The sequence below is a fragment of the Hyperolius riggenbachi genome, chromosome 7 (assembly GCF_040937935.1).
Source record: "Hyperolius riggenbachi isolate aHypRig1 chromosome 7, aHypRig1.pri, whole genome shotgun sequence".
NCBI lineage: Eukaryota > Metazoa > Chordata > Amphibia > Anura > Hyperoliidae > Hyperolius > Hyperolius riggenbachi.
Genome location: NC_090652.1, coordinates 265,270,170 through 265,297,902, shown reverse-complemented (window position 1 = coordinate 265,297,902; position 27,733 = coordinate 265,270,170). Strand labels below are relative to the sequence as shown.

Here is a 27,733-nt window from a genome sequence, read left to right as displayed (position 1 = left end):
TGAAAGAAAATGAAAATAAAACCAAGTATAATAAAAACACATCCAATTAGATATACACAATAAAAAACGCAGTTGTCTCAAATAAAGAGAGACTATGTTACATAGTGAGGTAAATATACAGGATACATAGGGGACCGATCAGGGAAATAAAGGACCAATCCTACCTAGAAACGGGCTATTTTTATTACATTAATTATTTTTTGTTTATAAACCGGTGTTTTATTTGTGCAAATGGGGCAGTCGGACTAACAGCCAAATGCTGGGCAGCTGTTCAGACCAGTAATTAGAAGCCAAAACACATCTACTGTATTTGGCTGAACAAACACTCCTGCAATGGAGGTGGGGGGCTAGGGTCAAACAAGGGGACACACTCCCAAAAATCCAGCAAAGTTGCTTTGTGTAGTAAGCTAGTGGCAATTTCACCTTTACTTAAAGAAAACCTGTAATGAGAAAAACTTCCCTGGGGGGGTACTCAACTGGGGTGGGGGAAGCCTCCGGATCCTATTGAGGGTTCCCGCGTCCTCCTCAGTCCCACGGCGGCGGGGATAAAGTTCACCGAACAGCGAGGATGTAAATATTTACCCTCCCAGCTCCAGCGCAGCTGCAGTATCAGCTCTCCACTCGGAGATAGGCGGAAATTGCAGATCGCTGTCGGCCTGCTCTACTGCGCAAGCGAAAGTCTCCTGATCAGTAGAGGGGATCCGACGGAGATCTGCTATTTTCGCCTATCTCCATGTGGAGAGCCGCAACAGCACCACCGCTGGAGCCAGGAAAGGTAAATAAATCAGAGCTTATCAGCGCTTATAGAGGGAGGATTCCGGGACACTTCGGGGGAGCCAGCACTGGATTGCCTGCAGCTACAGGGGAGTGAGAAGCCTTATTAGGACCCTGAGTCTTCCCCCTCCTGAGGTGAGTACCCCCCAGGGGAACTTTTTTTTTTGTTACAGGTTCTCTTTAAAGTGGACATTAACTCAGAACTTCCTCTCTGCTCTAAAAGATAAGCAACAGGACAATAACTTTTTACACACATTTTTTTCTTGTTACAGTGCCTTCAGAGATGCTGCAGTGTAGTTTCTCCCTGGTTTGCTGGGAGCACAGAAAGGGTTAAACACCTATGTTTACTTATTAGCTCAGAATTCTGCAGCTTCGGCAGACAGCTGGGAGCTCCAATTACACTTGCTAATTACTTGCTAAAAAGGGAGCATTAGACAGGCTGCTCTGGATAAACACAAGCCAAAATGGACACTGGTGGATTTGTCGGTGTTCTTCTCTCCTGTGCAAAAGTTCAGTTCTGCTTTTAAGCTACAGTTGTGTTCAAAATTATTCAACGCCCACTGAAATTGAGTGTTTTGGCCAGTTTGACATTGATTTTGATCATTTCAGTCATCTTGTTTACAATTAAATCAAAGAGGCACTTGTAAGTCAGACAAATATAACATAACATTTATAATCACATTCCCGCTTACAAGATTTTGCACGCGCTTCACCCCTTCTCTGGAATCCCCTCCCACAACACATCCGTCACTCGCCAACCTTTGTTACTTTTAAACGCTCTCTAAAAACTAATTTGTTCCGACAAGCATATGTGCTACCCTAGGCCACTTCCCTTTGTCCTAAGACCAAATTGCAGTTCTACTAGGCATCCTAAAACACACTGCCTTTATATATTTTATCGTATACTACCCCTCCTCTTGTTTCCCCCCATTCCCTTTAGATTGTAAGCTTGCAAGGGCAGGGCTCTCTCCCCCTTTTGTGTCTTGGAAATCATTATACATTTTATTCATCATGTTACTTTTATCAATGTCTTGTATATTAGTGTACACCATTGTCTGTATTATGTACCCCATGTTTGTTTCTTACTTTGTACAGCGCCACGGAATATGTTGGCGCTTTATAAATCAATAATAATAATAATAATAATAATAATAATAATGAAATAACCACAAATGTATTTTCTGTGCTCACATCATTATCAGTTTTATTCAACCCCCAAGTGACAGTCATTCTTAGTACTTAGTACAACATCCTTTTCCAGTTATAACGGCTTTTAAACGTGAAGCATAGCTTGACACAAGTGTCTTGCAGCAATCTACGGGTATCTTAGCCCATTCTTCATGGGAAAAGCCTCCAGTTCAGTCACATTCTTAGGCTTGCGCGCTGCAACTACTTTAAGTCCCACCAGAGGTTCTCAATTGGATTTAAGTCTGGGGACTGCGATGGCCACTGCAAAATGTTCTAGCCTTTAATCTGCAACCATGCTCTAGTGGACTTGGAGGTATGCTTGGGATCATTGTCCTGTTGAAAGGTCCAACATCTCCCAAGCCTCAGGTTTGTGACGGACTGCATCACATTTTCATCCAATATCTCCTGGTACTGAAGAGAATTCATGGTACCTTGTACACGCTGAAGCTTCCCTACCTGCAGAAGCAAAACAGCCCCAAAGCATGATTGACCACCCACCATGCTTCACAGTAGGCAAGGTGTTCTTTTCTTCATAGGCCTGGTTCTTCCTCCTCCAAACATAGCGTTGATCCATGGGCCCAAACAGTTCTTATTTTATTTAATCAGTCCACAGAACACCATCTCAAAACTTGTGGTTTGTCCACATGACTTTGGCTACTTATTCTTTGGAGAAAGCAAGGGTGTGCGCCTGGGAGTTCTGGCATGGAGGCCTTCATTACTCAGTGTGCGCCTTATTGTCTGAGCTGAAACTTTAGTACCCACATCTCACAAATGTTTTTTCAGTTCCTCAGCAGTCACACGGGGACTTTTCTCCACTTTGCGCTTCAGGTAGCGCAAAGCAGTCAAAGTCAGCATCTTCTTTCTGCCACAACCAGGTAGCGTTTCAACAGTGCCCTTTGCCTTGAATTTGCGAATGATGCTTCCTATGGTGTCTCTTGGTATGTTTAACATCTTTGCAATCTTCTTATAGCCATTGCCCTTCCTGTGAAGAGAAATCACCTCTTTTCGTGTCTTCCTGGACCATTCTCTTGACTTTCAAAACAATGGCTGCGCACTAAAACACTAGCAAACTGCGTTCCACACTCCAAGTGGTATGCGTTACTCCTCCCAATCAGGGTCAGGCCGATTACTCCACTTCAGTGAGACACCACCACCACACCCCAAGCAGTGGCCACTCACCGTTAGAAAAGACCCTCAGTTAGATGGGTCCACAGCGCTTGTGGGGTCATCTGGCCGCCCCCTGCCGCTTGGAGAGAAGGTCACTTCCTCACCACTTTCTGTGTCAGTTGCTGGCTCTTTCACCTCAAAAGACATATACCAGAGCTCCCATAGCGTAAAATTGTATAAAAGTTTTATTAATAAAAAGATTGCACACTTACAGACATATCCAGGGTATTTTCGTATATGGATATGGATATGTCTGTAATGTCTGTAAGTGTGCAATCTTTTTATTAATAAAACTTTTATACAATTTTACGCTATGGGAGCTCTGGTATATGTCTTTTGAGGTGAAAGAGCCAGCAACTGACACAGAAAGTGGTGAGGAAGTGACCTTCTCTCCAAGCGGCAGGGGGCGGCCAGATGACCCCACAAGCGCTGTGGACCCATCTAACTGAGGGTCTTTTCTAACGGTGAGTGGCCACTGCTTGGGGTGTGGTGGTGGTGTCTCACTGAAGTGGAGTAATCGGCCTGACCCTGATTGGGAGGAGTAACGCATACCACTTGGAGTGTGGAACGCAGTTTGCTAGTGTTTTAGTGCGCAGCCATTGTTTTGAGATTCTACTGAATATATTGTATACAGCAGCGCACCACCGAAAGAAGTTACACCCAGCATTGATATCAGCGCAGTTTTTGGAGATTTCATTCTCTTGACTTCACCATGTTTGTAAACACACCAGTAAATGTCTAGAAGGAGCTGAGTATCACAGTCATTTTAAATCTGTCTAATTGGTGCTTATTATGCTTGATTGCTGCTCGTTAACATCCACAGATGTTTTCAATACTTGATCGAAAACACTAGAAATAACCTCTGTTCTTAAGAGTGGTAGTCTTTAAGGGATTGAAAAATTTCGTCAATGAAGAAATCACAAAAAAAAAAAAAACATTTAATACTGTATTACAAAAACAATTGATGTCATTTTAGTTGCATTTGATTCTTTAAAAAGTCCTTGTAAGATTTCATTCTGAACACAATTACAAATGTACACTAAATTCCCTAAAACCCTTTACAGCATTGGGGGTTAAATAATTTTGAAAACAACTAACAATGTAGCATGCATTGCACAGTTAGCACAACCTGTGTAACGAGTAATGCGAGTGTTAGAGTAATGCACACTATGCAAGTAGTGTAATGCAAAAAGCGTACTACGCTGTTAGCGTGCCTGTAAAATTTCTGTGTGCTCCCTGCAGAATATAACGCTTACCCAATTTACTCTCATATCCTACATCAAATTAAAACACTGAGATATTAACAACACCCAAAACTAATTTATGCAAACAGAACAGCATAGGCATGGAACTGGAACCCAAAGCCTGAGAGGAAAAAAAACAGCCGACAGGAAAGCCTAGGGTACCAAAACAAAAGCCCATGAAACGCTGGATCTGATTAAACAACATACTCACAGCAAAAAAAATATTAAAATGACACCAAGTTTTCCATTTATTTCTGTGCTCCATGCCAGGCACTTGGCAGCACAATCTATTTTATGTGCGAATCTTAATGCAGTTAGATGTAGAAAAAAAAAATAGCCACAGAGAAAAATGGGATTCTGGATGTGAAGGCAGCAAAGCAAAATGAACAAAACATGGTCCACTGTGTCAAATTTTGTTAAGTGATTACTCAGCAAAGCCAGATTACCACAGAGCTCTCCAGAGAAAAATACCGCCTCGGGTGCACATTAGAACAGCTCTTGACTTGAGAAATATATATATTATTTTTCAACAGTCGAGTTATAAATTACCATCATTTTCACAATATATAAATCATTTCGCAAATTATTTATTTTATACCATTCAGAGGCTGCGACAGGCAAAAAAAAACAAAACATGCGCACTGCGCTACTACAAAAGCCAGACAGATATTAAATACTAAGCAGGTCAAACATTTACTGTATTACAAATAAGTATTGCTGTCATAGTGACACTAATGATGAAGTAAATAGCACAGGAGGAGAAGCTTTTTTGAAGCACTACTCCCAGCATGCTTTTAGGCAAAGGATTCTGGGATTTCTGACTTTGCAATGATCCACAATCAATGCACTATCCAGCACCAATCCAATTTTGATTGGCTGATTGGCAAAACAACTTATGATGTAACAAATTGCATGTGTAATATGGATAGCAAAGAAAAAAAAAAAAAGAGTACAATTTCTATTTACAGTTATGATATAAAGCTTTTGTATAACATTGCATCATTCTGGCACATTTGCAGTTTAGAAACCACATTTTGTCTTTTAAGCTATAAAACAAAGCAGAAGTGATGACCCTTTGAACTTTCCTGCAGTAAAATCTTATCTCAAGCTGTCTCTCTCTGTTTAAGTGCTTCAGAACATAGGACTGTATTTGACCCAGTGGGCCGTATGCAATTCCCTCTGTCACCTAAATTTTCTCCTAGGAGATAATTTTTCATGTTTAACTTAGAATAACTTTTCAACACTTTGCAATTGAAAAAAAAGAAGGTGGAAAAGTACTATCAAAACTATTTTAAGTATTTTCTTGCTTGCAGTTGGTTTAATACGCATTTTATTGAAATGATTGAAAATATCACTCACTGAGTTGAAGCTCTTTTGTGTAGTTTTTTTTTTTTTAACTCTTCTTGTTCTGGAAAACAATATGAATCTAATTTCTCTGCCAGCAATGTTCTATTTCTTAGCTGTGCTACATATACAATTCAGTATCTCATAAGTTTATTTTCGCTTCAGGTCTGCTTAAACTGACTCATGGGGAGAAAATAACCAAATGCATGAGACTGTATCATAAATCCTCTACAGTGGGTCGCCTACTAACAAACATGTTCTGTTAGTTTCTCAATTCAGTTTATAGGTTGCCATGTACAGTATTATACCGTACATACTTGTACATGTGGATAAATATTGTTTACTTTTTGACAATTCTGGATTTGGGCATACAGCAGAAAATGTTGGTCCAGAGGCTTCTCGAATCCTCCTGAAGCCCACCATTCCGTTGCAGGGTCCCTGTTTCTTGCTTGCTCCATTCAAAGAAGCTTATTTTGGCACTGCGCATGAGGACACCCAGACTGGGCATGCTTGAGTAAGGTCCACACATGCCCAGTCCGATGTAACTACTCAAGCATGGCTTTCTTATTCTGTGCATGAGCACGTTATTACTTGACATGCCTTACTTGTGTATGCCTCGTTGGAGTATACTCTACCATGGTGTCCTACTACTGAATTAAGTATGTACAATTATTTTCCTAGTTTAGATGGCCTTTAATCTGTTGATACTACATAAATGATCAAAGGCAGGGTTGCAGTAATTTGTGATGCAGAGGTTTCCAATGCACCAGGGCCTCTGGTGCTGATGGCCTCAGACGTGACCCTCATTGAGGTCCGTGCAATAGCTCATTATTGGAAGCGGGAAAAAAGGGCGCAGGCCGCTAGTGGACAAAAAGGGCGCCGCCATTCACTCTCATAATAAATAACGTTTAATGGGCGCCGAGCAGGAAAAAAGGGCGCAGGACATAAATAACGTTTACAAACGGCGCCAGGAGATTTTTAATGATTTATAAGTGTGCTTGTGGTGATTAACGTTTATAAAATGCACCCGTGCCGAATAACGTTTATAAAAATACTAAACATATTTATCTTATTTAACTAATTAAAACATTAAAGTTTTATCCCTTACTGTTTCTAAAACATTATTATTCACAAAATAAAGCGATCAGTACGTAACGTAAATTGCTAAATATTTTTTGCATCCACAATTAGTAAAACATTATTATCCACATAATAAAGAGGGGGTCTTAGGTTTAGGCACCAACAGGGGGGTCTTAGGTTTAGGCACCAACAGGGGGGTCTAGGGGTTAGGGGTAGGTACAGGGAGGGTTACTTAGGCACCAACAGGGGGGTCTTAGGTTTAGGCACCAACAGGGGGGGGGGTCTTAGGTTTAGGCACCACCAGGGGGGGTCTTAGGTTTAGGCACCAACAGGGGGGGTCTTAGGTTTAGGCACCAACAGGGGGGGTCTTAGGTTTAGGCACCAACAGGGGGGTCTTAGGTTTAGGCACCAACAGGGGGGTCTAGGGGTTAGGGATAGGTACAGGGAGGGTTCTGTGTAAGAGTAGGCTTAGGTATAGTTTTAGTAAAATTTTAGTAATAATTACTAATGTTTTACAACACTTATTACGAACGTAGTTATATTTATATCATCGTTATAAAGAATATTTATTATAAGAACAAACCATAAATGAAGGTTATTCACAATAATATACAATTATAACAATTAAACATATATTATTGTTTATTTAATAAACGTAATTATAAAAAAGTTTAACTTTTGAAACAGGGAAGATTAACGTTTTCACAATTTCCGATTTTATAAACATTATTTAATGATTTATAAATTTGTTAAACATTATTTGTAAACGAAATATAGCACACTATTTTTATAAACGCTATTAAAAATTAATTGTTAATTAGCGTTTACACCCCGCCCCCTTTTTGTCCAGGCGCCCTTTTTGTACGTACGCCTCATTATTGGTGCTGTAATGATCCCCTCTATACGTTCTGGAAATAGTGGTAATCATTAACAACCATTCCCTTTCCTCTGCTTACTGCTCTCCAAGGACAAGGACTGACCTGTAAAAAGCCAATTTTAGTTGGCATCTGCATCATGCGATTATCATACATACAGCCCTGGAGTTGGGATTCAAAGAGGAAAGAGAGACTGAGTGTAAAGTTTGAGTTGGAGCCTATGGATCAGCAGCTAGGCAGCTGACTGTAGGTGTAGTAGCATGTAGGGCTGTAGAATCTAAGTTAAGGAGTCAGTAGCTTTGGGCACCTGGAATTGGAGTCGGTGGTTTCATAAACTGAGGAGTCAAAGTCAGAGTATTTTTGTACCAACTCCACAGCCCTGGTAAGTATTAGACTAAGGAGTCAGAGTCAAGGAGTCGGAGCAATTTTGGGTACCTGGAGTCAGAGATTTCATAAACTGCGGAGTGGAAGTTGGATGATTTTTTTTTTTACCGACTCCACAACCCTGGCAGCATGTCAGAATAGTCTCTATGGTTGTCCTTGAACTGTAGCATAGAAGGCAAAAGGAAAAAAAAAACAAAAAACACAGAAATTCTAATGTGCTCAATATAGAAGCTGAAAAACAAGTAAACAAAAAACAAGTATAGATTCAGTATTACTGAGCTTGGCTTCTTAACATGTCCTTTCTATAAAAGCAATCAAAGTAAACATTAGCTATAATTTGTCTCAGGCACACTGGCTGCATGACCTCTGTGACTTGTCCATTAGCTTGATTACAGATTATGAACTATGGTTGCAGTGGAATGAAAGATATGATAGGAGGTGAGTCAACATTCTACTTGGTGACAAATGTAAACAACTACAGCTTTCCACTCTTCTTATATTCATTACTGAAGAGTATAACTCAAGAGTTATGCATTACGTGACCTCACAGCTAGGTTTGATAGTTAAATGATAGTTTCTCACCAGCCTGGACTGTGTTTTGCTCAATTTATGCATAGACTGTTTAAGGACCTATCAACAATCTCATTGATCTCAAACATCTGAAAAATAGTCACTTGTTTTTTGAAGAGGAAAAATATGTGCACCGCATCAGCTCTGAGAGGGTAAAAAAGGCGAATTATGCACAAGTAAGTATTGGAGTGTTCTTGCAGCTCATAGGCTCAGAGGTAGTTAGCAACGTCAATCAAGCTGTCACCAGTCTCTAGTGCAGTAAACCAGGCTTATGCTCTAAGGAGAGACAGACAGACTCTCTAACGCATTAGTACAACTTATTCAGTTGTGCGCACTAATTTACAAAATATTACTTTTGTCTAATACAGCATAGGATCACTTTAACAACTGACTTTCAAAATGAAGCAGAAGTGGAAATGCGGATTTTTTTTTGCTACACTAAATCTTAGTATCAACTGTTCCTCAAGATTAAAAAATTGTTTGCAGGGGTTCCTTGAGATCCAAAAGTTAATTGCAGGGTTCCTCCAGGGTAGAAAGGTTGAGAAAGGCCGGCTTACTGTAATGACAGGGCCAGGAGCCAATGAAAACGGCTCCTGCCCGCCATAGAGGTGGCAGGGCAGCACATTGCGGCGGGTAGAAAGCGGCGAGAACGGGCGGTGAATGGGACTTAGAGCTTACGTCCAGTCAGAACCGCAGCGCCACCCGCCCAACGTAGATTTGTTCTGTGTTGGTCCGAAATTGGTTAACCTAATTTTATTTTTACCTGGGCACCTCTTTACCCTTATTGTGTGCATTTAGAGACATGATCAATTTTGCTTAGGACTGTATGCGAGACCAGGCTTGAGGCACAATACAGCTATGTCAAAATGAGTGGTCTCCTGAATAACAGAAAATGTATGGATCAGACAGAACCCTGCACTAGGTTATGAATACATGGTGACCCTCACCAGCCAAATACTACAAGTATGCAAGAGGTCAGCTTTAAATATGCACACTTTAAAACCTTTTTCACTGACATCCTTTACTTTTCACTAATGAGTAATGATCTCAAAGTCATCCAGCCTCAATCCATACATCTCTTTTAAATCCTCTTCCATAGCCGGTCCCAAAAGACGTCTTTAAAAAAACACAGCTGACACAGAAGACATGTAACATATTGCTGGAACAAGCCTGGAACAGACTAATATAGATTAATCAATATGGCTCTAAATATAGTTGTCAGCGGAGACTCCAGCTCAATGGCCTTACCGTCTTTATGGTGATAGGTGACCACGACTTTCCGTTCTTCAGATCCCAGCAGGGCCTGTGCTATCTGGGCGACGTCGTGCCTCTTGGTCTCGGGTCCATGCAGGAAGTCACAAGTGCACGGTTTCTGCATGACATCTGGCCTTGAGAATCCGGTCATCTCGCAGAAGCCATCGTTGCAGTAAATAATCGCACAGTTCTGGACCCTGGCATTAGCAATAATGAATTTCTTATCTGTAAAAGGAAAATGGAACACCATGATTAGAACGGACCAGTAAATAAGGCTTTTTATTTTTTATTTTTTTTTATTAACTTTTTAGACAAAAAAAAGGCTAAGTAACAGACTGCATTGTCAGGCAATAAAATGGAAAATTCTGTTTAAGATTGGCTTATTGATATTCAATCTGGGTCTCCATACCTGAAGGACTTGTTGCAAGTGCATCACACCCCCCACAATCTATGATCAAAAGGATCTAATAACTTGGTCACCCCCAGAGTCTACCTAAAAACCTTTGGAGAAGGAGCCTTCCGTCATGCTGCCCCTACACTTTGTAACTCCTTGTCACACCCAGTTAGGTCATCTCCATCCCTGGAATCAGTTACGCATTTTTTTTTAAAAAATTTTTTAGACAAGATAACAGACTGCATTGTCAGGAACAACTGAATGTTGCTTGAAAATTTCGCATAAGAAAATGCTAAAATTGTAGAAAAAAATATTTTTGCAATATGGTCAATGAAAATCAAATACAGCGGAAACTCCACATTTTTGCAGAGACTGCAAATTTAGTGGGAACCGCAAAAATAAATAAAAATAAATCATCATTTCTGCAACAATTAGAGAAATTAAAAGTTGACCAGAGCTCAGCAAATCCCCAGTTTGTCTCCGTAAAATGTCCTCATGTCTACAGTCAGTCGTTTCATGGCTAGATCAAGAAAAAAAAATTGTGGCTACAATATGCAGACCATTTTCTACACCATCAACTATAAAAGAACCTATTTTTTCTGCTATGATGTATGCGGCTACAATATAGGACCCAAATGAATTTACAATGAAAATCTGCTATAACAATGAAGCCAAATATCGGTTATATTTTGAAAACAAGTACCTTACATATGTTTGACATGAAATGCGGCAAAGAGCACATCACATAATGGTTATATCAGCAGGTCACAAATTTGGTTATATTTCCAGGAAAACATGTTTGACTTGAAATGCTGCTACAACGATAATACATTTGGTTACATCAGTTAAAAATGCCATATACATTTTTGACATGAAATGCTGCTCCAATAAGGGTGTCTAAAATAGGAGATATAGATATAGGCCCATCCAACTGAAAAGGTTTGATTTGAGAATTAGTATTTTGAAAAAAATATTGTTTTGAAATTAGTTTTGACAATTCTCATTTTGTAAATCATCATTTCCACTTTATCATTTTGAAATTTGTTGAGAATTATAAGGACGTAAATTATCGTAAAATGTATCATCTTAGAAATGTATTGCTTTTTGTATTAACGTTATTTGCAGCAGAGAAAAGGGGTTTTAGGGTTGGACACCACCAGAGGGGGCCTTAGGCATCGGTAGAGGGAGAGTTAAGATACTATGGTGTGATGAGCCATTAGTGAGTAGGCTTAGGATTAGTAGTAGTAAAATACTGGTAATAAGAAATGGAGACCGAGAGCCCAATATAGTGTAGTATATTATGTAAAAACAGACGAAATTTGAATCGTAAGTATCGTACTTACAAACCTGGGTTGCTCCAAGGCAACCACTGTATAGGCAGGTGGGGAGATTAGGCCTGACCCCACTCAGGACTAAGATGTCGCTCTCTGTAATATATGTATAATATATGTGCTCTATGTAAAATACTGGTAATATTTACCATTGTTTTACTATGCTTATTACGACTAAGTATATTTTCGTTTTCACTGTTATAGACTATATTTTGCAATTTTGTCTTCAATCAGTGCCCTTTTTATTACTGTTATTCTAACATTTGTTATTCTATCTCAGATAAACAAAAATATTGTTATAGACAGTATTTTAAAGATTTTGTCTATACCCATGCCCTTTTTCTGGCGCACTTATTTGATTAGGCACCACTGGGAAGGAAGGGGGGGGGCTTAAGGTTAGGCATCATCATGTGGGGTTAAGGTTAGGCTCCTCCAACATGGGGAGGTTAAGGTAAGGATTAGGGTTATATTCTGAAAGCAGCTACATCTGGTGCCCTTTGTAAAAAGAATCACACTTATTGGCTACAAACAGGCGCCCTTTTATAAATGAAATCACGTTTATCGGCCAGATCTGGCACCCTTTATAACCAAAACTACTGCCGGCTTTTTATAACAGAAATCTTTTTCTCTCGGCTTTATCTGTCGCGTTTTCCTTTACTCGACTAGATCTAAGCAGCACCGTGGCGTAGTAGTTAATGCTCTCGCCTTGCAACGCTGGATCCCTAGTTCAAATATCAGCCAGGTCATTACCTGCACGGAGTTTTTATGTTCCCCATGTCTGCGTGGGTTTCCTCCGGGCACTCAAGTTTCCTCCCACATCCCAAAAACATACAGGCAAGTTAATTGGCTTCCCCAAAATTAGCCCTAGACTACGGAACATACACTGCATGATACATACCTAGACATATGACTATGGTAGGGATTAGATTGTGAGCACCTCTGGCACAGTTAAGTGACAATATATACTCTGTACAGCGCTGTGGAAGATGTTGGCGCTATATAAATACTAAAAAATAATAATAATAATAATAATAATAATAATAATAATAATAATAATAATAATATCCGGCGCCCTTTTATAACCAAAATAACTTTTTGACAATGTGTCTGAGGCCAGATATTTACGTTTAGAATATTTTTCTGCTTCTAGCGTTTTGTTTACTTTAAAAAGAAAAAGACTTTCCCAGTATATTGAATGCATTAAGCTAATTATATCATCCGTCTGCATTCATTTCCCACTGTCAGTCGTGGTAATATGACTTCGTTAAAGAATTAGCAGATGTCACATGTGCCAGGATCTGGCGGGTATAATCTAGCAGGCAGTACATTTATATGTAGTGGAATGTATCAATTTCCCGATGAATAATTCGAACATTCCATCACAATCAGCGGTCGTGTTCTTGCCTCTTCAGTGGATCAGCAGAGATAAATCGCTCTGGCATAGCCATTCTTTATTAGAATCACAATAGCTATCAGCTTTTTAATAAAAAGTATTATATTTCAGGCAGAATCAGAGGAACGCAGAAGGAAATGGTTTAAGATGCTGTTTATTTCACGACACAGACAGGGAGATTTTTATCAGGGTACTTATAGGGAACCTGAAGCGAGTAAAATTATTCAAAACAAACACCTGATGTAACTGCAAATGAATATTATATACTAACCTCACCGTCAGTTCCTCTCAGAAACTCACCATTTTCTTCTTACAGTGATCCCTTCCAGTTCTGACAATATTTTGTCAGAACTGAAATATACCAGTTGCTGTCAGTTACAGTGGAGGAAATAATTATTTGACCCCTCACTGATTTTGTAAGTTTGTCCAATGACAAAGAAATTAAAAGTCTCAGAACAGTATCATTTCAATTGTAGGTTTATTTTAACAGTGGCAAATAGCACATCAAAAGGAAAATTGAAAAAATAACCTTAAATAAAAGATAGCAACTGATTTGCATTTCATTGAGTGAAATAAGTTTTTGAACCCCTACCAACCAATAAGAGTTCTGGCTCCCACAGAGTGGTTAGACACTTCTACTGAATTAGTCACCCTCATTAAGGACACCTGTCTTAACTAGTCACCTGTATAAAAGACACCTGTCCACAGAATCAATCAATCAAGCAGACTCCAAACTCTCCAACATGGGAAAGACCAAAGAGCTGTCCAAGGATGTCAGAGACAAAATTGTAGACCTGCACAAGGCTGGAATGGGATACAAAACCATTAGCAAGAAGCTGGGAGAGAAGGTGACAACTGTTGGTGCGATTGTTCGAAAATGGAAGGAGCACAAAATGACCATAGGAATAAAAAAAGGCCTCTATGGATGAATAGAAAGGTTAAAGATAAAATGAAGAGGAAAAAGAATGCCTATTAGGTCTTAAAACAGGAGGGGACCGAGGTTGCACTAAGCAATTATAAGGAGTGCAATAAAAATTGTAAAAAAGAAATTAGGCAGGCAAAGATTGAAGCTGAAAAACAAATCGCTAAGGATATCAAATCTAACCCAAAAAAGTTTTACAAGTACATTAACTCTAAAAAAAGAAAGGTTGACTGTATAGGACTCCTAAAGGATGAGGGTGGGAACTCAATGGTGGATGACCAAGGTAAGGCAGAGTTATTAAATGCTTTTTTTGCTTCTGTCTTCACAAAAGAAACAGCACTGTTGCAAACTACAGAGGCGGAAGAGTCTCAATCTTCTAACTGTAATATTAAATACTTAACGCAGGAAGAAGTGAAGGCAAGACTAAATAAATTAAAAATAGACAAGGCACCTGGCCCGGATGGCATGCATCCTCGGGTCCTAAGGGAATTAAGTTCAGTTATAGATAAACCCCTTTATCTTATCTTTTGTGACTCTCTTGCAACTGGCAGAGTCCCAGTGGATTGGCGTACAGCCCACGTTTTCCCATTATTTAAGAAGGGCAAAAAATCAGATCCAGGAAATTATAGACCTGTAAGTTTAACATCAGTTGTATGCAAACTATTTGAGGGGTTACTAAGAGATACTATACATGACTTCATAGTAGAAAATAATCTTATTTCTCAGCATCAACATGGGTTTACTAAAGACAGGTCCTGTTTGACTAACATGCTCAGCTTTTATGAGGTAGTGAATGCTAATATGGATATTGGGAATGCTGTAGATGTGATATACTTGGACTTTGCAAAGGCCTTCGACACTGTTCCCCACAAAAGTCTGGTGCAAAAGTTGAGGATGCAAGGACTGGGGAAGAGTCTGTGTTCATGGATAGGGAACTGGCTAATGGACAGAAAACAAAGAGTTGTGGTCAATGGATCGTACTCAAAATGGGAGACTGTTAGCAGTGGGGTCCCACAGGGGTCTGTTCTGGGTCCAGTGCTCTTCAATTTATTTATTAATGACCTAGTAGATGCAGTAGTGAGCAATGTTGCTATTTTTGCAGATGATACAAAATTGTGCAGAATCATCAACTCTCAGGAAGATAGTGTCATATTGCAACAGGATCTGGATAGGATGGCTATATGGGCACATACATGGCAGATGAAATTCAATGTTGACAAATGTAAAGTCATGCATTTTGGACGTACTAATGGTCTAGCACCATACAAAATAAATGGGATACAGTTGGGGACATCAAACTTGGAGAAGGACTTAGGAGTACTCATTGACAACAAGTTAAATAATCGCACTCAATGCCAAGCAGCTGCAGCTAAAGCTAACACAATTTTGGGATGCATTAAAAGGGAAATAAAAACTCGAGATGCTAGCATAATATTGCCCTTGTTTAACTCTCTAGTAAGGCCACATCTGGAATATGGAATTCAGTTCTGGGCACCACATTACAAAAAAGATATTGCAGTTTTAGAGCAGGTGCAGAGACGAGCAACAAAATTGATACGTGGGATGGAAGGTCTCACTTATCAAGAAAGGTTAGATAAACTGGGTTTATTTAGTCTAGAGAAAAGGTGCCTTAGAGGGGATCTAATTAACATGTATAAATACATCAGAGGGCAATATAATAGCTTGGCGGATGAGCTTTTTGTCCCTAGGCCTTCTCAAAGGACTAGAGGACATGATCTGCGCATGGAGGAAAAACGTTTTAGCCATTTATTTAGGAAAGGGTTCTTTACAGTTAGAGTGATTAAGATGTGGAATGCATTGCCACAGGAAGTCGTTATGGCAAACTCTATACCTGCATTTAAAGGGGGCTTAGATGCTTTCCTTGCGTTGAAAGACATCCATGGCTACAATTACTAGGTAATGCCTAATGATGTTGATCCAGGGATTTTATCTGATTGCCATCTGGAGTCGGGAAGGAATTTTTCCCTTTAGGGGCTAACTGGACCATGCCTTGTAAGGGTTTTTTCACCTTCCTCTGGATCAACAGGGATATGGGAGGGAGCAGGCTGGTGTTGTACTTTATACTGGTTGAACTCGATGGACGTATGTCTTTTTTCAACCAAAATAACTATGTAACTATGTAACTATGTAACCATCAATCGACCTCGCTCTGGGGCTCCACGCAAGATCTCACCTCGTGGATGGGTGTTCCAGCACGACAATGACCCAAAACATACAGCAAAGGCAACAAAGGAGTGGCTCAAGAAGAAGCACATTAAGGTCATGGAGTGGCCTAGTCAGTCTCCGGACCTTAATCCAATAGAAAACCTATGGAGGGAGCTCAAGCTCAGAGTTGCACAGAGACAGCCTCGAAACATTAGGGATTTAGAGATGATCTGCAAAGAGGAGTGGACCAACATTCCTCCTAAAATGTGTGCAAACTTGGTCATCAATTACAAGAAACGTTTGACCTCTGTGCTTGCAAACAAGGGTTTTTCCACTAAGTATTAAGTCTTTTATTGTTAGAGGGTTCAAAAACTTATTTCACTCAATGAAATGCAAATCGTTTGCTATCTTTTATTTAAGGTTATTTTTTCGATTTTCCTTTTGATGTGCTATCTGCCACTGTTAAAATAAACCTACCATTGAAATGATACTGTTCTGAGACTTTTCATTTCTTTGTCATTGGACAAACTTACAAAATCAGTGAGGGGTCAAATAATTATTTCCTCCACTGTATATATTAGCTGCTGTCAGTTACAACTGAATGTGCAAGGTAATGTCCATGTTTCCCTATGGCTCAAGTGGGCGATATTACAGTTTAACAGTGTGCTGACCAGGAAGCGGTTATGGGGTAATGGAAAAATACAAAGAAATGAAACCGAGAGCCCAATATAGTGTAGTATGTCACGATAAATGGAGTACAATGATACAGTAACGAGTAATATACTCACAAGTCTGGGTTACCACAAAGGCAACCACTGGATGCACAGGTGGGGAGAATTATGACCTGACCCCACTCAGGTATTAAGAAGTCGCTCTCTGTAGACAGGAAAAAAAGAAAAAAATTGGGGATACGCCCCTCCACCAAGGGTGGACTAGATCGAGTTGAAATTTGTAATAATTTAGAATAAAACCGTTTTAAAATCGGTTTACAAAGAGGTGGGTTGGTGGAAACCACCCTCAGGTATGCAAGGACCAGCCAATGAGTCACTATATATGTACAATATAATTTATTATGAAATCTCCAGGCATGCCTGTACGGCTGATATTGAGGTGAAACCCCTTCCCACAGTGTGATGTCTTTTTCCAACTGCCAAACAAGCAATATCTCCCTCTATGCACAGAACTATCAGTAAACTAACATTCCGTACAGATCACCTGGCAGAACTAAAGATGTCGCCCTCCAGTGATAACATTTCAGATGATAAATCAGGGAGTAGAACACTGACTAAATCTACACATTAATATTCTAAAAAAAAATATTCTAAAAAAAAAAAAAATGAATAAAAAAAAAAATATATATATTCATTATGTTATTTTCACTGCAGTTCCTCTTAAAGTAACAAAGTAACAAAGGGTGACTGTCCTAACACTTTCCAACATGCTAAATAAGAATAAAAACTACTTTTCATAGTGCATAGTGTTAAGTAGTGGTGGATGAATTCAAGAAAATTCTACATTCCATGCAAGCCTTGCCCAAAGCAAGTCATTTGGGCCCTGGAAGCATCGGGGAAGTACGGGAGCTGGCCTACTTGCCCATATTAACAGCTGCAAATGACAGCTATATATAGACGTTTGGGAACCTCCAATGGCCAATAAAATAGCAAGCGGCCCTGACTTCCAGGTATAGTCACTAATTGCGGCTATTAATATGGGCATGTATGGTCGAGCCTGGACTTCCCCGGTGTCCACTTTTTGGACATTATGAAAAGAAGCTTGTACAAAGGGACTAGAATAGAGTTAAAACATAAAAAAAAGTTTAAAAATGGTGGGCAGTGGTGTACTTACCTACCTAACAAGTAAAACACAGGCCAAACATTTTTTTTTTTATTCAAAATATTTAGTTGCACCACTCTGACACATACAAAGATAAATAAACACTCCTTCAAGCCTATGAACATTTCAGTACATGCTTTTCACCCTTCTTTTTTCATACCTAGGGTTATACACGTGGCAGCCATTAGCAATTCCTCCTTTGCTGGACACCATCTAATCCACCAGTTTGCCGTATTCTGTCCCAGCAATTTGAAAGGAAGGGAGGGGTTTCTCCCATAAATGTAAAATATTTTATATTTGTCATCATGCAGCTGAAAAAAGGCTGCTATTTATTATTATAATTTAGAAAATAGATTTCATTTCTGAAATCTTGTATTTTTAATTTGGGTCCACTTTAAGTACTCCACAATGCAACGAGTTTCGCAGACAGAGGCATTTGGCTTGGACCCAGACTTGTACTAGTTTTTACTCCTTTGATTGCCTGATGAATCGGGATAGAACCTACAAAACGTGTTGCATTATGGAGTACTTAAACAGCATCTTAGGTGAACTTTCACCAATACAGTCTGTGTTTTAATTGTAGGTAAGCCCACCACTGCCTGCCTTTGTAAACATTTTTTAAATGTTTTTACTCTATTCTGGCGCCTCTATTTTAAATGTTTTTACTCTATTCTGGCGCCTCTATTCAACCTTCTCTTCATATTGCCAAGTCCACCCTAGTGGAGGGATGTTACCCCATGTTTTCCATCTACTGTGTAGGGAGAACAGAGATCAGCACTAGATGCATCCAGGCTACCTCTGCAGGGTTGGATGACTTACTGTGAGGTAGCCTGGATGCATCTAGTATTGATCTCTGTTCTCCCTACACAGTAGATGGAAAACATGGGGTAATGGACTGATTGTAAAACAATCAGTCCAATACTTGAAAGGGAAAAGGAATCCGGGCACCTGGTAAGTTGCAATGCTAACACTACTTTATTTCCACAGACACGGCAAGTGTATGGCAGCTTGACAGCCAGTTCGCGAGTGCTGCTCGCTTCCTCAGAGACCAAAACAATGTTTCCTATCTTCAGAGAGCGACCTCTTAACCTGAGTGGGGCAAGGTCATAACATCCCCACCCATCTATACAGTGGTTGACTTTGTGGTAACCCACGTTTGTGAGTATAAACTCTTATAAACCTTACTACTATCAATTACTTCTTGAACATACTACACTATTTTGGGCTCTCGGAAATTCCTTTTTCTACTTTTGCAACTATTTGGACATTGGTTGGGGAGGTCGGATAGGTTTAGGCATTAGTTGTGATGGAGTTTGTTATGCTGGGTACACACAATGTAATTTCCTGTCCCATCTACAGGTAGTTAGACAGGAAGTTGCATCATGTGTACATGTCCAAACGGCCCCCAAATCGATAACAGGATCTATTATTCTGAAAATCAATCCCATTAGCGAATGGGACCAGATCGGACACAATGGAAATAATCAGATTCCCGTCGATAGGACAGGAAATAGCATTGTGTGTACCCAGCATTAGGGTTTTAGGGTTACGCATTGGGTGTGTGTGTGCGCGCGTGTGTGTAAGGGGGAGGGGGGGTTAGTTAGATATCAGTAAGAGGAAGTCGGTTAGAGTAAGACATCAATGGCCGACTCAAGTCAAAAATGGGGTCAGGTTGGGCGATTGTAATCTATCTGTAAACCGACCAATATTTTACAATCATAATTACATAGTGCCTAATAGTAGAAGATCGGTAGTTTTAGTTATATTCTGCTCTGGGTGTTTAAAGTCCTACCCCATAGAGCCACGTTAATCTATGTCATGCACTGATGATCAACCAATCCGAAACAGTCTGTATGCATGTTGGATTTGGGTGGCTCTGTACAATTAGCAAGCTTACACATCATTGCATTCCGGTGGACCTGAAGGTGTGGTTAGCTCACAGGGACAACAATGGGTGATTTGCATATTCAGATGCTTCGTGGGAGACCTCATATGCTTACTCAAACCTGAATAATCACCAATACCATCTGTTTTAAGAAGGCGAACTTCTGTTTTGCATAGCATTGTAGCAAGAGGCCCATTACACACTCCAAGGAGTTCTGGTTCACAATGAGCTTGCTGGGTAGTCTGTAACTTTAAATCATGCCCATAGGGTTTTATTTTGATGTAGACATAAATCCAGCAGGCTGATCTAGTTTTCAGAAGAATCAAACCTATAAAATTGCACACATCTATTCTTGTTCCATACAGGACTCATTGTTCACATTAGGTTGAAAACAATTCACAGTTTATTCCCAAATGGTAACAGAGCCGTGACTTCCTTCCGTGGCATTCAGCATGGGAAAACCTCTCCAGCACACAGCACAATATTACGGCTTCGCACAGACGCACATAAAGATCAGATCTGGCAGATCATCTGTTATCCGGGAAGCTCTTATCTACAAAGCTCCAAAATCACAAAGAAAAGATTACATTGTTGTTTTTCTGCAACAATCTCCTATGCCCTCGCATTGTGGTCACATGTTCTCCCCAACAGACCAGGTCCTACTGTCCGTGGGAATAAGCTGTATAGAGGCTTGTTCACTAAGGGCTCTTTGACGCCGACGCAGTTGCATGGTGATCTGATCGCATTGCCATGTAGATGAAAAAAGTCACAGTGCGTTACCGCTGCAGTGAGTAGTAAGGATCGTAATCTGCCAATTACAATTATGTGAAATCCTATCCTATATAATAAACCCTGTGTCCCTGCATCCTCCTCTGTGTCCCTGCTTTTTACTACCGCACATGCGTGGCACGTGGGAGGAAGAGAAGGGCCAGGGGGCGGGCATCCATGCGGGTGCATGCACAGTGATATGGGTCAGCGGATGGCGGCGGTGACAGTGGTGGGAGGGGGGTTGTGAGAGAGTCCTAGAGCCGGTTATTGTAACGGGCTTAGGCTTACTAGTAGGAATATAACTGCAATGCGATGTGGTTATATTATCCATTGCTACACAATGGATAATCCCTGGAAGAAGAGCAAGTCACTTACTATCCAAACACTGTTTAGTCTTCAGAAGACACTAGAAATAATAATACATTCAGATCTGATTGACACTTTTATATGATCACCAGAAATTCACTATCAAAGGCTGTGGCTGCATGAATGGTGAGTCTCTACAGATTACAAAGTGAAGAGTAAGGGCCTAGAAATATTTTACAGCAGAAAGAGATGTTCTAAACAGCACCAAACCAGATAAGGATTATGTAATTGTCAATCTTTATTGAAAACAAAAATCTGAACAGTTTATATAAAGTCAAATTAGTATTGGTGTAAAGTGTATTTATGGCCAGTTGTCACTAGGGGGCAGTGTAAAATAATACAGGACTTCTGCTTTCAGTTTCTATATTTTCTGCTAGCAGAGAATCATCAAAGCATTCCAAAAATGTACAGCACAACAAGTTCTGCCAGCTGAGGTCAAAAGCAGTGCACTTGTCCCAAACAAGATAACTAATGAAGCTGCTAATGAGTTAAAGGACGAAGTTCATGAAAAAAAAACACACCACACTTTCTTCCAAAAGCTGACGTTGATAGAGTCGCTGGCTCTATTTTATAGTGCCGTATAAAAATGTGACTCGATGCCCAATTAGCTGCTCTACAAATAGTCTCAACTCTTCCTAGAGATGCCCATGACGCTGACATGCCTCTAGTTGAATGGGCCGAAATAACTTGAGGAGGAAGCTAATTTTTTTGCTTTGTAAGCTCTATGAATTGTAGTCACTATCCATCTTGAAATCATTCTGATTGTTGCATCTTTACCCTTGTTAACTCCACAGGGTATGGCAAACAATCTTTCTGCTGAGCTGAAAGATTTAGTTGCTTCGAGGTATGCCCGAATTGTCGAGACTGGATCCAAAGGATGATCTTTACTAGGATCTAATGGATCCTTGAAGGAAGGAAGCGTCCACTCCTGGTTAAAGTGATAGTAAGATGATAAGAAGGTAAAAAAGATACTTATAAAGGCCTCTACTGGATTTAGAACAACACGATCTTCAAAGGAAGTGATAAACCGTTCTTTCTAGCTTAGTGCCTGTATCTCAGACACCCTTCTACCTGAACACTTTTCCAATGGCATGAAATGATTTCTTGATAGGAACTCCAAAACTAGCGGAAGATCCCACTGAAGAAATCTTGGTTTCCTGGGGCGGATGGATCTTAATAGCTGCTCTGAAGAACTGCTTGATGAGACTGTTAGACCAAGGGAAACCTAAGACCGCTGATATTGCTGACATCTGCGACCTCAGTGTGTTGTAGGCTAAGCCCAACTCCAAACTTTTCTGTAGAAAAAAAATAGTATATGGGTAACATCTTGATTCAAGGGATCAAAAGAGGAAGTTCGAGAAAAAGCAACAAAACTGTCCCAGACCCTAGGTTATGATCGCTTCTGCAGCATGTACTGCTGGCTGCAGTTTTACTGTAGACAAGAAGTTTTTTATTTCTTTGCGTGCGTTTGCTCGCATAGTTTTGCTTGCGCTCACACTGAGTGTTGAGTCCGTCTGCGGTCGCTCTGGGGTTGATGACAGTTTGAGATGCTCTTCTGAAAGCAAACATTGGCCTCAATTCACTAAGCTCATCTCCTGTCTTTAATAACTCTTCTAGAGTTGTTACCATGGTGATAAGGCATGTAGTATTCAGGAAACATTTTATCTCAGGCAAGCCTAAAGTTAACTCCTCTGTCTTTAAGTTAACTCTCCAATCCTTAAAATAACTACAGAGTTAAAGCTGTTCATTAACTGCGTGTGAAAATAACTACAGAGGAGGTAAATTAACTACAGGGGAGGTAACTTAAGGAATGAAGAGGTAAGATAACTCTCTCACATGTGGAGGTACGTTTTCTCTTGCCTTATTATCTCCAGCATGATCTTAGTGAATTGAGGCCATTGGCCTCAATTCACTAAGCTTATCTCCTGTCTTTAATAACTCTTCTAGAGTTGTTACCATGGTGATAAGGCATGTAGTATTCGGGAAACATTTTACCTCAGGCAAACCTAAAGTTAACTCTTCTGTCTTTAAGTTAACTCTTTAATCCTTAAAATAACTCCAGAGTTAAAGACAGGCTGTTCATTAACTGCGTGTGAAAATAACTACAGAGGAGGTAAATTAACTACAGAAGAGGTAGCGTAAGGAATGAAGAGATAAGATAACTCTTAGGGCCATATGCAATTCACTTTTTCACCTGAGTTCTCTCTTAGGTGATATTTTCACAACTTGTAATAAAATGCATTTTAAGCCACCAGCAATCAAGAAAATACTCAAAATTAATTCAGTGGTATTTTTTCACCAACTTTTGGGCACTTTTTCAATTGTAAAATGCTCACAATTTAGTTTAACCACTTGCCGACCGCACACTCATAACGTGCGTCGGCAAAGTGGCAGCTGCAGGACCAGCGACGCAGTACTGCGTCGCCAGCTGCAGCCTAATTAATCAGGAAGCAGCCGCTCGTACGAGCGGCTGCTTCCTGTCAAATCACGGCGGGGGGCTCCGTGAATAGCCTGCGGGCCGCCGATGGCGGCTCGCAGGCTAGATGTAAACACAAGCGGAAATAATCCGCTTTGTTTACATTTGTACGGCGCTGCTGCGCAGCAGCGCCGTAAGGCAGATCGGCGATCCCCGGCCAATCAGCGGCCGGGGATCGCCGCCATGTGACAGGGGACGTCCTGTCACTGGCTGCACAGGACGGATAGCGTCCTGTGCAACCCGGATCTCAGGGGGGGGGGGAGCAGGTAGGAGAGGGAGGGGGGAATTTCGCCGCGGAGGGGGGCTTTGAGGTGCCCCCCCCGCCACCCACAGCAGGCAGGAGAGATCAGACCCCCCCCAGCACATCATCCCCATAGGGGGGAAAAAAGGGGGGCAATCTGATCTCCCTGCCTGCACCCTGATCTGTGCTGGGGGCTGCAGAGCCCACCCAGCACAGATCAATCAAACCAGCGCTGGTCCTTAAGGGGGGGTAAAGGGTGGGTCCTCAAGTGGTTAAAGAGAAAATGAAAATTATCTCCTAGGAGATAACTCAGGTGAAAAAATCAATTGCATATGGGCCTTACTGTGTGGAGGTTAGTTTTCCCTTAGGGCTGTACGATTTTAGGGAAAAATTGAAATTGCAATTTTTCTCTTAGAAATTGAGATTGATTTTTTCACGATTTTTCTCAAAACAAGCTTTAGCACTAAATTCACAATGTACAGTAACATTTACAAACATGCACTGACAGAAAATCAAATCATATCATATACTGAGTATAGTATGATGTCATTTTCTGTCAGGTTTGTAAATGTTACTGCATATATGCGCAGAGTGATTTAATACAGTCCTGCGACAGAGAGAGAGGGGGGAGAGAGAGTGGGGCAGAGAGAGAGACACAGAGAGGGAGGGGAGAGAGAGGGATGGAAAGAGGAGAGAGAGAGAGAGAGAGAGAGAGAGAGAGAGAGAGAGAGAGAGAGAGAGAGAGAGAGAGAGAGAGAGAGAGAGAGAGAGAGAGAGAGAGAGAGAGAGAGAGAGAGAAAGGGGAAGAGAGAGAGAGGGAGAAAGTGACACAGAGAGAGGGAGAGACAGAGAGAGGGAGAGAGACAGAGGGGGCAGATAGATGGGGGGGGGGGGGGAGAAAGAGCAAGAGAGAGGGAGGGAGAGAGACAGAAAGAGAGAGGGGGAGAGAGACAGAGAGGGGGGAGAGACAAAGACAGCAAGACAAAAAGGGGGGGGGGGGGGGGGGGGGAGAGAGAGACAGATCCGCCTATCGCCTCCGTCATACCATCTCTATCTAGTGATTGGTGGCGCTGTGTGCTGCTCTGTACTGGACTCGCCCTCCCCCTTCTGCCCGGCTTATTGACATTCATAAATATGCCAATCAGTGGCTCTTTATGACGCCGCGGCGGTAGGCGGGACAAAACCGACAAAACCGCAGCTACTGACGATCTGCAGATCGTCTGCACGTGAATTGCGGTTTCGGTTTAAAACCGCAAAACCGTGCAGCCCTATTTTCTCTTGCCATATCTCCAGCATGATCTTAGTGAATTGAGGCCATTTGCAGTGGGGCTGCAATTCCTTTCTTGCAGGCTGCATAGCTTTGTCTGCCCTTTCTTGCTGTCAGCCTGTGATTGATTATCATTCACCTGTGTGGGAATCTGCATGTCTGCTCCCATTGTATGATCTCAGTATAAAGGACTGCTTCCTGCAGTGCTCCATGGGCTATCATCGTTCCAGCATCAGCCTGTCTAGCTGCTACTCTGGGCCCAGACCATGTTCATAGTTCCAATGTTAATTCATGTGGACTGCACTGATCTCCTGCGTAGGAGTCAGTGAGTCCTTCTAGTCCTGTTCTTGTTAATCAGTATTTGTTACTTTGCTAGTCTTGCATCATATATTGGTTTATCGCCGATACATACGCATACTAGCACGTTTGTTATTTTCCTTGTATTCGTGTTACATTAATACATCAGTGTCGCTGATATATACGTACTCGAACTGTTTATATCCTGTGTCCTGTGTTTCCAGCAAGTTTTGGTAGGTTGCTGTCACACTCACCATAGTCATCTGTCTCGGCGTTTGCGCGCGTGTCCTGCAGTGTGCACGCGCGGGGGTTCGCTGGGCTTCCTGTGCTCTCACCCTGCTCAGCGTTGGTATGGTGCAGAATGCGCATGCGCGCAAAAGATTGCATGCGCGGTGAACTGCACACACATGCGCAAAGGATTGCGCATGTCCTGCGCATGCGCAGGGCATTAATTTTGGCGCCAATGATTACTATATAAGCAACACTGCCCTTGACTGCAGTGCCGCTCGTTCTGATCAGCTTGGTGATCAGTCCCGGTGAACCGTTGTACCTGCTGTGCCTTTGTTGATTGATTTCCTGTTGTGACCTCTGCCTGTGACCCCGACTTCCGCTGATTGCCGCCTGCCTCGACCTTTGGATCTGCCTCTTGAACTACTGCTGTCTGCCGCCTGCCTCGACCTTTGGCTTGTGACCCCGACCTTGTTTGATCGCCGCCTGCCCCGGACCTCCTGCTTTTCATCTGACTCTGCCTACTCCATAACTAGTGTCACCTGTTCTCCCGACCACTCGCTGAGACAATCCCAGTAGTGACCTGGTAGGGCACTAGGCAGTGAAGTTCCACATCCCCCTACTGGGGGTGTGGTCCTGCACCCCCCTCAAGGGAGTGTGGGTGAAGACCCGTGGTCACCTAGACTCCACTACTGGGTAACGTCTCTTCCTTCATGGGAGGGTCAACAGGGACTGAAGAGAAGTCCTAACAGTTGCGCTTATCATGATCACCCATGCTTAGTTAGTTCAGTCCTGTTCCTGTTACCTTGCGTGGATTGCGCTCACTTCTGCGTAGAAGTAGCAAATCCTTCCTAGTCCTGTTCCTGGTATTGCTCCAGTTCCTAGCTAGTGTTCCTTGCTTATGTTATATATCTGTTCATCGCCGATATATACATATGTTAGTCAGTCATTTGCAGTTTCATTGATAGCTGTAATTATCATACGTTAGGAATATCATATCCATTGTATATTAAGTATTGTTTGTGGTTGCTCGGATCTACGCCTGCTCTGTGCGCCACATCTCCTACGGGAGTCAGTCCTCTCCTCCACTACAACTGGGGATATCCTGGTACCTTGTGCTTGCGTGTGTGTCTCCTTCAGGTTGTGCATGTCGTGTTGACTGTGGAGAATATACCACCGAGCGTAACACCCTATTATACAGGTCCTTCTCAAAAAATTTGCCTATTGTGATAAAGTTCATTATTTTCTGTAATGTACTGATAAACATTAGACTTTCGTATATTTTAGATTCATTACACACAACTGAAGTAGTTCAAGCCTTTTATGGTTTTAATATTGATGATTTTGGCATACAGCTCATGAAAACCCAAAATTCCTATCTCAAAAAATTAGCATATCATGAAAAGATTCTCTAAACGAGCTATTAACCCAATCATCTGAATCAACTAATTAACTCTAAACACCTGCAAAAGATTCCTGAGGCTTTTAAAAACTCCCAGCCAGGTTCATTACTCAAAACCATGGGCGTCCGCACATATGGCAAAATCGGGCATCTGCCCGACCCAGGCCGTCCACTGCCCCCCCCCCCCCCCCTGGCCGCATGCCCGTGCAGCCAGCAGGAGGGGAGCAGCGCAGAGAAGAGGGAGAGCTATGGGTATAGTGGGGAAGGGCGGATGTCCCCCCCCTTCCCTCACCTTAGGGGGCTCTCCCTCCCTCGCTCTCCCCTCCGGAACGAAGTGTGCAGCGGCTGGGCAGCGGGCAGAACTTACCTCGTCTCGCTCCTGCGTCTGAAGTTCTGGTGCCGCACTATGGTCTGGACCAGACCAGAGTAGCGGCTAATCCATCCGGCGCCTGCGACGAGACGAGGTAAGTTCCGCCCTCTGCCCAGCCGCTGCACACTTCGTTCCGGAGGGGACAGCGAGGGAGGGAGAGCTCCCTAAGGTGAGGGAAGGGGGGGAAGACGTCCGCCCTTTCCCACTGTGCCCATAGCTCTCCCTCTTCTCTGTGCTGCTCCCCTCCTGCTGGGGCACACCTGGCTACTTATTCTGGGCACATATACCCCTGCCTACATATACTGGGCACATATACCCCTGCCTACATATACTGGGCACATATACCCCTGCCTACATATATTGGACACATATACACCTGCCTACATATACCCCTGGCTACATATACTGGGGACATATACCCCCTGGCTACATATACTGGGGACATATACCCCCTGGCTACATATACTGGGGACATATACCCCCTGGCTACATATACTGGGGACATATACCCCCT

General features: G+C 41.8%; 1 protein-coding gene across 8 annotated transcripts in view; it reads right to left on the bottom strand.

The window, feature by feature from the left end:
* The window catches only part of KCNH7 (potassium voltage-gated channel subfamily H member 7), a 567,276-nt gene that overhangs the window by 502,658 nt on the left and 36,885 nt on the right, over window positions 1-27,733 (bottom strand). For all 8 annotated transcript variants that reach the window (XM_068245637.1, XM_068245631.1, XM_068245632.1 and 5 more), the window contains exon 2: window positions 9,875-10,105. In XM_068245637.1, the coding sequence (XP_068101738.1) occupies window positions 9,875-10,105 (231 nt within the window). The remainder of the gene's footprint in view (window positions 1-9,874; window positions 10,106-27,733) is intronic.